The sequence below is a fragment of the Convolutriloba macropyga genome, unplaced genomic scaffold, assembly GCF_964194025.1.
Source record: "Convolutriloba macropyga unplaced genomic scaffold, txConMacr16.3 SCAFFOLD_920, whole genome shotgun sequence".
Lineage (NCBI taxonomy): Eukaryota > Metazoa > Xenacoelomorpha > Acoela > Convolutidae > Convolutriloba > Convolutriloba macropyga.
The window spans coordinates 22,720-36,175 of record NW_027449978.1 but is presented as its reverse complement, the minus strand read 5'-3'; the positions used below and the strand labels follow the sequence as shown (position 1 = coordinate 36,175).

General features: G+C 35.5%; 1 protein-coding gene across 1 annotated transcript in view; it reads right to left on the bottom strand.

Moving 5' to 3' along the window:
- The window catches only part of LOC142355523 (uncharacterized), a gene marked incomplete at its 3' end in the record, with an annotated part of 39,274 nt that extends 29,548 nt beyond the window's left edge, over nt 1-9,726 (bottom strand). The window contains exons 1-2 of the mRNA XM_075407654.1: nt 9,545-9,726; nt 6,171-6,341 (exon numbers count right to left, since the gene is read on the bottom strand). Coding sequence (XP_075263769.1) covers nt 6,171-6,341; nt 9,545-9,726 — 353 coding nt within the window. The remainder of the gene's footprint in view (nt 1-6,170; nt 6,342-9,544) is intronic.
- Nucleotides 9,727-13,456: the final 3,730 nt, after the last annotated feature.

The window sequence follows — 13,456 nt, the reverse complement described above, 5'->3', positions numbered from 1 at the left end:
GTCAGATCAACAATGACGACGAGTGCTTGCTGACTTTGTATAAATTATGAATTCGACCTCTATTTCTCTATTGATCAATCTTATTCAATTATCAATAACCTACAACTAACCCAAAATTAGGGTATCAAATTTTTGTATGAGAAAACCCCGCTGGTTATGTGCCAGAAAATTTTATGTCCAATATAGAGACCAATATACCTGCTGTAAGGGATATTCAACTCACATTAGCAAATGAATAACTGAAACGGGCAAAAGAAAACGAGATCGGATCAATACTTGAACTCATTCAGAAAACAAGAAAACGTCCAAAAAACAGTTATCAAAGCACACTGGACCATCTGTCCTGCTAATATTCTCTTTTAACTTCGACATTTTATTTCGAGAAGATTGCCATATGAAGTAATTGCGATAAAATACTGCCGTCATCAACAATAATCAGAGTACATTGGTCAAGTGGTTAACGATTTTGGAACGAAACGTATGAAGCAGTGGAATGAAACGAATCGACTTATTGCTAGCCGCCTGCTTAGTTAATTCTGGGCAAAAGTCAAACAAACCACGTGTCCTGTCCCATTATTGCAGCTAAGCCAGCCACTCCTCTAGTAATTCCCGAGCTTAAGTGATAAACATGCGGAAGAACACAAGCAGATTACACAGCTTTTATCTATTGGAAAGTCTTAATCGATTATCTTTAATTTAAACCAAGAGAACTTTTTTATTATTCACATTGATACTGCACTCATATCTTTATCACAGCTAAGTTCAACTAACGGCATAATTTAGTGCTATGTGCGGTTTGGCTCAGTGGTTTTAAGGTTTAGTTTAGCATGGCAACTTTTACTGCTTTTTATTCTTCTTTTTTTTTACTTTATTTTTTTAAATTGCTACAAATTTGTTTTTGAAGTTCAGTTATTAACTGTTGCAACTGCACTTTTTCTTATCTTCCCTAAATTTATTTAATGCGTCTTAACGCTTACTTCCATGAACATAATTACATTTTTTTACAACTAACACAGCTAGTTGTAGAGCAGTTCTCTAACTCCATGATCAAACGGGGCGCAGTAGTTCTATCCCCACCACGCCCTATTTCTAGTTATTTAAACTTCCTTCACTCTCTATTTATATCTCTCTGTCACGCCTTCCTTCTTGAATTGTTAATCTCAATTAACGACTTTTTTTCTTTTATGAATAAAAAAATTGATATCTTACCACGCATGAAAAACGACAAACTAATCAACAAATACGAGGCTATCCAAGAACACCAGGAATAAAAATAAATGCAAACAGAGCCAGCAGAAGCCCTTCCCGGCAAGAGCAATCAATACTCTGTAAAAACAGGAGCATAAACTAATCATTCCGAAATCAAACTTTCTATTTTTCTTTTTGACGTCTTTTAAATTCATTGAACTTGAGTATACATACATTAAAAATAAAATTAACGGGTCAATAATGGGATCTTACATCTGAACTACCTTGCTAATCCGGCTCTTCTACGTCTCCACTTACATTGGCCTTTAAGTTGGCAACAAAGTTAAAATCAGAACGGGAGCAATTTAGATCACACAAAAATGAAGATGTCAAGAGTGAAAAGGCCACTTGAGAGCAAAAAATGCAAACCCACACAAACGCAATAGTGGTAACGCAACAATTATTGCTTCAAAAGACGTACACGTTTAGACTAATTGCTTCAAACTTCGTTTGAGAGCAATTATTTAAGTTTTTTCTTTGTCGTTAAATTGCATCAAGATGTAAAATAACATAACCGACTAACGTCGGGCGAATTGCTCTCAAACGACCGGCGAGCGGTTGGCTTGGTCAGTAGCTAGCCACGGGGGGGTGCACCGGGGGCTGATGGGGGCAGCGCAGCACTGGGTGGGGGGGGGGGGCAAAAGCGCGGTGGGGGGGGGGGTGGAGCCAATAGTGGGGGTGGGGGGTCAACAAAGGGGGGGTGTCAACCTCTAAGAACCGCCCCTCACACCATAAGTATAAGTATAAGTTTCCAAGACAGTTTGAGCTGAAACAGACCTGAAAGGCTCTAAGAGCACATAATGCCCGCTGGGCGCTACCTGTTTATCCCGTTTTTGAGGACGAAAAGTCAAAAGCGTCAGACGAAAAATTGGTCAAGCGAAAAATCGCATAAAAAAAAGACCAACAGGACTAATATAATTGCTACAAACTTCGTTTGAGAGCAATTAATAACCAATTGCAGCAGCGTGAATTCCTCTCAGATGACTTGGGTGCGGATGACGTTGAAGACAGCTAGCAGTGGCTCAGGAAGGTTAGACTAATCTAAATGGGAGTGGAGAGGATCGGGATGGGGCAGCAGATTGAAGAAGTTAAGTTGACGGTTGGAGGGGGTTAAGTTACGAGTGAAATGAAGTGGAGGGTCAAAATTAAGTAGAGTGGACAAAATCCAAGAACCGCCGTTCACCCTGAATTTATGTATCCTCAACAGCTGTGATGAATTGCATTTTTAAAGGCAGGTATTGCGTAGGTCTCAACAAAAGCTGCTCATCGACTTAATGTCCTCCGGATTTTGCTTGTTCATTCCATTTTTGAGGACAAACAAAGCAACTAGCGTCAAAAAAATTTCTCTGGAACGACGACAGGCGGGGCAATTGAATTTAGAGGTGGCTGTAGCCTATATAATTGCTATGAGCGCAAAAACTTTTGTGTACGAGCTGTTGTTTACATATTAACGAGCTTTGTAACTACGCATAAAGTGTAATTGGGGCAAAAAAGTCTTTTGGGAGAAGCATAATAAATCTAAAACTCCATGGATTACTGCAAACTCAGTAGGCTGAAGCATTAACCACTCGGCTTTCACGCCCTTTATTTTAGTTTATCTTACAATGGGCATTGTTTTAGCAACAGTTAATTTCTGAATACGCGCATTTTAAGTCAAGCAACGAATAGCATAATTGCAGCATAATAAATCTAAAACTCCATGGATTACTGCAAACTCAGTAGGCTGAAGCATTAACCACTCGGCTTTCACGCCCTTTATTTTAGTTTATCTTACAATGGGCATTGTGTTAGCAACAGTTAATTTCTGAATACGCGCATTTTAAGTCAAGCAACGAATAGAGAGGCCAATCGTGAAAAATTCACTCGAAAAATGAAAGCGAAAGAAAAGAGAATGAAAATAGAAATGAAAAGCGAACGAGTAAAAAGGTTCATCAAAAACTTGCATAAAAGAAACGCAGATACAAACATAGCCGGCAGATTGCCGGAAAACACCCGCCGTTGACGCGCTTGATGCATATCTGGATTGAAAAAGACTTAATTCAGCTTCTAAACTGAAAGCTACTAAGCTTAGTACCAATGTCAGCTAGCAAGCACTCCAATGACCTTTGATAACCTAACTCTCAATGACTTAATGACCGGACTTTATCGGTTTATCCCGTCTTTTTTGATTTTGCCCTTTTGACCTTGACTGTATTCACTATCTTGCGTAATTCATTGAGTGAATGGATTTAAAAACCATTCAGTTGAAACAATGAGTAAGGTATGTCGGAAGTCAAACATGAAAGTCGTGATTTATGTAAAACGATAAACGTGATCAAAAGGTAAAACGAATTAAAAAACATAGCAGGACAAGTCCTGACGTACAATTCAAAGAATTTTCTTTGACTAAACAGAAAACTAGACCGAGAACAGACTATAAATGGATTGGGAAAACCATTTACAAAAAAATCCGATCCAAAAAATCGAAAAAACAGTAAAAATCAGAGTGAAATTGCCGCATGTGAACAAAAAACCACTACCGAGAAACCGAATTTTTGTTCAAACACCGTTTTCGCACTCTACTTTAACATTAGAGCGAAAAAAATTCATGCCGCAAAACCACTTGCTTTTTCGCTCCATTTCCTGTTTCGGCGTGACCAAAATCACCACTCCAATTTGACTTCAAAAATCATCAAATTGTGTGAACAGATCTTAAAAAAAAGACAGCGCCCCAATACAATTCAAATTCTTTGAATTGTAAAAACATAGCAGGACAAGTCCTGACGTACAATCCAATCAATTTTCATTGACTAAACAAAAGCATGATTTAGAACGGACTATGAGTGAATCGGGGAAAACCATTTTCAAAACATAGCTGCCAAATTGCCTGAAAATAGCCGAAATAGCTTTGTAGATCTGCAGTCTAAAAAAAACAGTAAAAAAAGACAGACCAAGAAAATCGTCTTTTCTTTGGAGGCTGATATGTTACATTTTGATTAAAAATCTGTACAAGTTTTTGCTTCCTCTATTAACTGCTCTCAAATAACCTTCACTTAGATTGACACACGCCCATTTGACCGTATTTCTTTGAATTAAAGTAAATAAAAGTCAACTTTAAAGTGAGGAAGTCTATTTTGAGAGTGAGGTAAGTCACTTGTGACCAAACCTTTAATCACGTGAATGAACGAAAAAACTCTTAGTGGAGCGAAAAAAACGTCACGCACGCACTTCAATTGAAATTGCATGAAAGAATGAACAAAAAGCAGATTTGAAGGGGTTGTGACGTCATATGGTTGTAACAAAATCGCGACTACGAAATAAAGAAGCATAGCAGGACAACTGTTGACGTAAAATTCAATTTTTATTGACTTAACAGAAAACTAGACGTAGAATGGACTATTAATTGATTGGGAAAACCATTTAGAAGAACATGCGATCCAAAAAATCGAAAAAAAAAAACAGTAAAAATCAAAGTGAAATTGCCGCATGTGAATGGAAAAACCATTAGCGAGAAAGAATTTGGTTCAAACAGAAAATTAAGCCAAGAATGAACTATGAGTGGATTGGGAAAGCCATTTAGATAAAAATTCGATCCAACAAAAATGAAAATACAGTAAAAGCCAAAGTGAAAGTGCCGCAAGTAAACAAAAAACCACTAGCGAGAAACCATTTTTTTTGTTCAAACACTGTTTTCTCACTCTACTTTAAAAATAGAACGAAATAATTTCACGCCTCAAAACCACTCGTTTTTTTGCTCCACTTCCTGTTTCAGCGTGACCAAAATCACTACTCCAACTAGATTTCAAAAATCATGAAAATTTGTGAACAGATCTTAAAAAACGACAGCGCCCAAATACAATTCAATTTCTTGAATTGAAAAAAAGGAGAGCGCCTAAATAACAGCCGTTTGAAAGGCTGACGGCAGCTATTAAACATAAACCGACAGATGTCGGAAGAATTGCTCTTGAACGACAGGCAAGGCAATTTAATTCAGTGGGCGCAGCTTAGATTAATTTTTCTGTATGGGTGCACAAAAAGTTGACACCGACGGAATTCGATCCATTGACCTCTTGATCCTTAACCTCATGCACATCCAACTTCGCCATTATGACCTTATAGTTTTTTGCTGCAACCAATTTATATTAGCAACAAGTTGTACTTCGGCGTGAGAGCAATAGAGATCACTCAAAAATGAAAAACGAAAGCGTGAAAAAGTCGCTCGAGAAGTCAAAGAATGTTGTAGAAAAAAGCGCAAAATGGTCCAGCAAAAAATTTGCATAAAGATGACCATCACGTTTACAATAATTTTTATGAGCTTCATTCAAGAGCAATTAATAATTTCTCCAAATTTTGTTTGGGGCAAATTAAAAAATTGTGAAATGAAAAAGTCGGACAAAAAATTATCAGACAACAAGTTTGTAGTACGAAAAATCGCATTAAAAACATAGCCGAAAGACTCCGGATTAGAGTCGAAGTAATTTTATTTATCTTTTTTAGGTTTTCACCTTTCCAATGAATGATCCCCGTGCGATTACCAGGAAATCCTACGTTCATATAAGATCTCGTTTTGATATTTAGGCCACGTACCCCTTAAAAACGTATTTCAGAGCACAGCATTTTTGGTTGTTTAATCAAATCTGCAAAATTATGATTACCATTTCATGATTAACTAGAAATCAATGCCATTCAAATTACCAGGACAGATACATGAAATCTTGAATGATTATCTGGATTTTTGCTTGATCCTCAAACAGGATAAATTAATTTTCCGCAACTAGTTGTATCGACTTTTTTTGTTATGCTAACCATCATCAATCTAGAAAAAGTAGAAAAAACTATGTACCAATTATAACACCATTACAAATCGAAACGTGATTTGTCTACCAAAATTGATGAAAAGAATAAAACTTAAGTATCATTAGGTCTATAGAAATTTGTTTAACCTAGCTACCGCAATATGGAAGGCTTCCTTCGTCCTGTACTCCCGACTAAATGCCCTTGCCTTCTCTGGCTTTTCTTTTGCGCATCCAGCTGCAAATTGTGCCAGCAAATGATCCACGTCCACTTGGGGCTTGTCTGTATCTACAGTTTTCTTGTCCTTCTTATCGTCATCTCTGTGTAGATAAATCAGACACTTGTCAAATTATCTTATAACAAAAAAGTGTAGAAATCGATATAACATCACGCAGGCATAAAAACTGAGCTAGAAATTTTAATTTGAAGCTGAAGAGCCAAAATTTGTGAACTAAAGCCTTCCCCAGGTTGAAGTGGGCTTTAATCGAGCAATCTAGATAATATTCAGCCATGATCATTTTTTGCTCATTTTTTCATGCTTACTTGTTATAAGATCATCTTCTTCAGTCGCTCGTCCGAAATTTCCATGACCAGATGTAAACTTTGAACACGAAGATTACAAAAAGCGAAGTTTTGAAAAACATTTTGAAATCCAATAAATTTAATGGAAGATTAACTTTTACGATCTAAACCTATTAATGTATTGGTTGATTGTACTTTTTTCCACACGGTTTTAATTCTTTATACCCTAAAATCTATCTCCTGTATACCCTATTTCATAACTATAGGCACCAGATTAACGTATGTTTTTTATACATTCTCTTTTGAGAGGGACCCTCGTGGCCAGATCCCGGTAATACTCCCTAGACGAACTCCAAATGATACTGGCAAATGACGCTTATCTTGCAAGATCTTGCAAGATTCTTGCAAAGACGCTTATCTTGCAAGATGCACGGTCCAGATACCTATCATGCAAAGAACCAAACAAGTTCTTGCAAGATAGACATCGAAAAATACTAGAGAAAAAAGTGCAATGTTAAGGACCGGTTAACTTAAAGACCATATTCTCCTATGAGTTCAGTCCATCGAAGGGAGCTCTCGGTTCAAAACAGAAACACTCATATCATTTCTGCCTTCAATAAAGTATTTGAAAAATACTCATTTCATAAAAATTTTTAGTGACCGTTGAAATGATTTGTTCTATCCACGCAAAGTTTGAATTGTTTAGTAGGCAAGCTAATAAAAAGGCTTCCAGTGCCTTGCAGCTTATGATATAAAACGTTTTGTTAGACATTTTGTTCATTAAGGGAGACGTTTCTATTACTCTAATCATTTTGAATCATTATTAGGTGTTCAACGCTTGTCTTGCAAGACCCTTCCAAGAATCAGACGCTTATCTTGCAAGTTTCTTACAAGATCAAAGCTTATCTTGCAAGACTTCGACGCTTATCTTGCAAGAATCTTACAAATCCGACGGCTCTCTTGCAAGAATCTTGCAAGAGCTTGCAAGTTGGTGCCTAATCTTAAATGGCACTTGAAAGATTCTTGCAAGATCTTGCAAGATAGCCGTTGGTAATAGACTAGGGCTGCTCTCATAAGTTTTGAGAAAAAGATCTGATTATTCAAAAATATATATAGCGCAACAAGGCAAAGTCTCTTTGCTCTGCTAAAATTGCTCGAGTTTGTCTTTAGTTCCTACGACAAGTTAGGTTTGAGGGTAGGCTTGTGAGCATGAGTGAACATTTATGACAGTAAGTGTGTATAGTTTAAGGTTGGTTCGTCTGTCAATATGACTATCGCAATTTTACTCGATGCCTGTTTTTTTGGAAAGCGTGGACAGCAAGATTTTGTCACTCTAGTCCACACTTTTGCCACACTAGTCCATACGGTCACTGTTACCCACCGTTAATAACTGTATTATAACAACTTGAAAATTAAACAGATATGAAAGGAAACCCAATTGGTGATTAATCTCAGAATTGTTGCTCGTAATGCTAATTGTTTATTAAGAAGACATTTAGCAGTTTCGTAAGTAACTTTATCACTACTCACAATTAAATGTCTGAATTTGTTGTCAGATAATTACTAATTTAATTTGAGAAATATTGATTTAAGCTCATAATATAGCAGATGTGTTACGCGTATCCGTTAAAACAAGTGACGAAATTCATGCCTATTCCCTCAATTATGTCCATGATTGTGAAAACAGTTTTGATCGTCAATACAATCGAAAAAAAGAGAATTGTATTGCCAATGTTGTCCACGAAATACCATAACAAATAAAATCAGAAATAACCTATCAAAAAAATTTAGAAACAGTCTTCGGATGTTATGCAATGAACAATTCTCTAATACCAATCTCTATCTTTCACTGGGATTAATTTTCCTGTAGGATCTTGCAGTTCAGAAGATTTTCCATACCCTATTTTATTTCCAGCATCGGGGCACTAAATGTTATATTATTCAGTTCCTTCAAATTGATGGTTCAATTGATTGCTGTTTGATATACAATAAAATATTGAAGACCCGTTACAATGCTGCTAATTGTACTGCTTATTGCAGTCACTATCAATCCCATTTTTGTGACCTCTTTTTTCAACAGCAATCAATAAAGCGCAAGTCATAAGTGCTATTCTTGACAGAGTTGACAAATCAAAAAGAGCATAATAAAGTTATCAGTAAAATGCCATTAGCCATCAGATCAATTTATTTGGTGTAAAAAAATTAGAATAAATCTTTTTAGATCACTTGATTTATTGCGTTTAGAATTTAAGGTCATTTTTTCAAAGTTTGTTTGCCATATTTTGACGGACGGTAAAGTTTGCTTTTCTTCAAAAAATTGACTTTGTTCAACCTACTCCTGGAAAACAAAGTTTTCCCTGCCCGTACCTTGGTCTACGACTAATTCAGCGCTGTAACATTAAATTTTTCATTCTGATTTTTTGCCTGGCACTTGTTCTGTTCATGTCAGTTTTGGGAATTTATAGTCTGTTTTAAAACATGACTCATTAGGGCATGATTTTGTTTATATGAATTTTATCTGAGCAGCAAAAAAGCGCGGCTAAATTTTATCGGGGCATTATTATAAGGTGGCTGAAATTTAGCGGAGCATGAACAAAAGCCGGCTGACTTTCATCTAGGCATGAACCGAAAGCGACGGATTTGCATCTGTGCAGCATAATTATAATTGCTCGCCCGTTTTATTTACTTAAGTGTTCTCTCAAGTGGCAATTAAAACGCGCTCTACTCTACTCTATACTCATGACTACAGTTTGCTACTCAAAACTGCGTTTACATGCGCTCTAGTAAAAAGCATCAACGGAAAATATCTAGTTAAGAATAATATAAAATGAATAAAATGTGGAAAAAGTGAAAAATATGAATTAAATTGAATTGAAAGTGAATTAAATGAATTGAATGAATGCTTTGAAGTGAATGAATACAGTTCACTTTGAGTTCACTTTGAATGAATGGAAGAGTTTCACTTTGAAGTGAATGAATTGATCACTCTAACACAGTTCACTTTGAGTTCACTTTCACTTTAAAACTCTCCTCGCCATTAAACTCTCCTGTATTCTCTGTATTCTCCCCGGTGCACGTACGTGACCTTGTCATCAATGAGTCTTCAGTTGCAGTCGGGAAAAGTTGCTGCAGAGGCTTCACTGAAGTCTGAATAAGTGAAGAGGGTGACTCGTAAATCTCCATCTTCATCAGCAGAGGCCCTCAGAGTTACGAAAGGTTGCGAAAGGACCTGAAACAAAGGAAAGCGAGCCGGCCGATACTGAAAACAAACAAAATACATGACAACTTCTAGGAAAGACAAAGACCGAACGAATGACATCAATTAAAGCGGATAGAAGCAATAAGAGTCAAATAACAATGTACAAAACTATTTAGGAACTATCAAATTCTCGGATCACTGAGAGGATTAGGGCTGCCATATGGCGATACCCTTCTCCATACTTATCGAAGTGGTATCTACAGTTATCATCGAAATCTTCCCTTCTGACTATTCTAGTACTTTTAAGTTGACTTCCTAATTGGTTCCTCAGGAACATATTGTTTTTAGACACCATTTCTGGGGGCAAGTCTTTCCTTCGCATGTTCCCTGCAAAAATGACTTTCGTGGGCCAAATTGCATCTCGAAACTCCATGAATTTCAAACAAATATATTGCACAGATTTGGTTTTTGCATCATTATCTCCGACAATCACAAATACCCCTTTGTATTGCCTTGCGTCTGTTACAAGGCTCATTAAATGTTGACATCGTCGACCTCCTTCTCCATCGTATTTTACACTATAAAAACACTTTTTTTGAGCCAGTTTAAGCAAGCAATATTCAGATATGCAGCAACAGAGTTTTCTCACCCGAATTCTTGCAAGAGCAGATCTTGCTCAAGATACTCCTTGGCGTCCCGAAGATTCGAGTCGCCAATGATCAAGTACTCATTCTGATAAAAAAATTTTAATTTTAAATGATTTTTTCTATATGATGGAGCAAAAAATCGACGCCCCCAACCTAGGTTTTTAAACTCTTACTTTCACCTTCTTCCATATTTTACTTGCGACGTTTCAAAAAAAATAGTTGCGTGCAAATGAAACTGGAAAGTGCAAAGAAAGCAAAAAATAGTGACAATATTGAAATTTTTTAATTTTAAATCATTTTTTCTTTATGATGGAGCAAAAAATCGACCCCCCCCAACCTAGGTTTTTGAACTCTTACTTTCACATTCTTTCAAATTAGACTGGTGATGTTTCAAAAAAATTAGTTGCGTGGAAGTGAAACTGGAAAGTTCGAAGGCAAAAAATAGTGAAAATATTGAAATTTTTTTAAATTCAAATGATTTTTTCTATGTGATGGAGCAAATCGACCCCCCCCCCCTAGGTTTTTAAACTCTTACTTTCACCTTCTTTCAAATTAGACTTGTGATGTATCCAAAAAATTAGTTGCGTGGAAGTGAAACTGGAAAGTTCAAAGAAGGCAAAAAATAGTGAAAATATTGAAATTTTTTAATTTTAAATCATTTTTTCTTTATGATGGAGCAAAAAATCGACCCCCCCAACCTAGGTTTTTGAACTCTTACTTTCACCTTCTTTCAAATTAGACTTGCGATGTTTCCAAAAAATTAGTTGCGTGGAAGTGAAACTGGAAAGTTCAAAGAAGGCAAAAAATAGTGAAAATATTGAAATTTTTTAAATTCAAATGATTTTTTCTATGTGATGGAGCAAAAAATCGACCCCCCCAACCTAGGTTTTTGAACTCTTACTTTCACCTTCTTTCAAATTAGACTTGTGATGTTTCCAAAAAATTAGTTGCGTGGAAGTGAAACTGGAAAGTTCAAAGAAGGCAAAAAATAGTGAAAATATTGAAATTTTTTAAATTCAAATGATTTTTTCTATGTGATGGAGCAAAAAATCGACCCCCCCAACCTAGGTTTTTAAACTCTTACTTTCACCTTCTTTCAAAATAGACTTGTGATGTATCCAAAAAATTAGGTGCGTGGAAGTGAAACTGGAAAGTTCAAAGAAGGCAAAAAATAGTGAAAATATTGAAATTTTTTAATTTTAAATCATTTTTTCTTTATGATGGAGCAAAAAATCGACCCCCCCCAACCTAGGTTTTTGAACTCTTACTTTCACCTTCTTTCAAATTAGACTTGTGATGTTTCCAAAAAATTAGTTGCGTGGAAGTGAAACTGAAAAGTTCAAAGAAGGCAAAAAATAGTGAAAATATTGAAATTTTTTAAATTCAAATGATTTTTTCTATGTGATGGAGCAAAAAATCGACCCCCCCCAACCTAGGTTTTTAAACTCTTACCTTCACCTTCTTTCAAATTAGACTTGTGATGTATCCAAAAAATTAGTTGCGTGGAAGTGAAACTGGAAAGTTCAAAGAAGGCAAAAAAAAGTGAAAATATTGAAATTTTTTAATTTTAAATCATTTTTTCTTTATGATGGAGCAAAAAATCGACCCCCCCAACCTAGGTTTTTAAACTCTTACTTTCACCTTCTTTCAAATTAGACTTGTGATGTATCCAAAAAATTAGTTGCGTGGAAGTGAAACTGGAAAGTTCAAAGAAGGCAAAAAATAGTGAAAATATTGAAATTTTTTAATTTTAAATCATTTTTTCTTTATGATGGAGCAAAAAATCGACCCCCCCAACCTAGGTTTTTGAACTCTTACTTTCACCTTCTTTCAAATTAGACTTGCGATGTTTCCAAAAAATTAGTTGCGTGGAAGTGAAACTGGAAAGTTCAAAGAAGGCAAAAAATAGTGAAAATATTGAAATTTTTTAAATTCAAATGATTTTTTCTATGTGATGGAGCAAAAAATCGACCCCCCCAACCTAGGTTTTTGAACTCTTACTTTCACCTTCTTTCAAATTAGACTTGTGATGTTTCCAAAAAATTAGTTGCGTGGAAGTGAAACTGGAAAGTTCAAAGAAGGCAAAAAATAGTGAAAATATTGAAATTTTTTAAATTCAAATGATTTTTTCTATGTGATGGAGCAAAAAATCGACCCCCCAACCTAGGTATTTAAACTCTTACTTTCACCTTCTTTCAAATTAGACTTGTGATGTATCCAAAAAATTAGTTGCGTGGAAGTGAAACTGGAAAGTTCAAAGAAGGCAAAAAATAGTGAAAATATTGAAATTTTTTAATTTTAAATCATTTTTTCTTTATGATGGAGCAAAAAATCGAACCCCCCAACCTAGGTTTTTGAACTCTTACTTTCACCTTCTTTCAAATTAGACTTGCGATGTTTCCAAAAAATTAGTTGCGTGGAAGTGAAACTGGAAAGTTCAAAGAAGGCAAAAAATAGTGAAAATATTGAAATTTTTTAATTTTAAATCATTTTTTCTTTATGATGGAGCAAAAAATCGACCCCCCCCAACCTAGGTTTTTGAACTCTTACTTTCACCTTCTTTCAAATTAGACTTGCGATGTTTCCAAAAAATTAGTTGCGTGGAAGTGAAACTGGAAAGTTCAAAGAAGGCAAAAAATAGTGAAAATATTGAAATTTTTTAAATTCAAATGATTTTTTCTATGTGATGGAGCAAAAAATCGACCCCCCCAACCTAGGTTTTTGAACTCTTACTTTCACCTTCTTTCAAATTAGACTTGTGATGTTTCCAAAAAATTAGTTGCGTGGAAGTGAAACTGGAAAGTTCAAAGAAGGCAAAAAATAGTGAAAATATTGAAATTTTTTAAATTCAAATGATTTTTTCTATGTGATGGAGCAAAAAATCGACCCCCCAACCTAGGTATTTAAACTCTTACTTTCACCTTCTTTCAAATTAGACTTGTGATGTATCCAAAAAATTAGTTGCGTGGAAGTGAAACTGGAAAGTTCAAAGAAGGCAAAAAATAGTGAAAATATTGAAATTTTTTAATTTTAAATCATTTTTTCTTTATGATGGAGCAAAAAATCG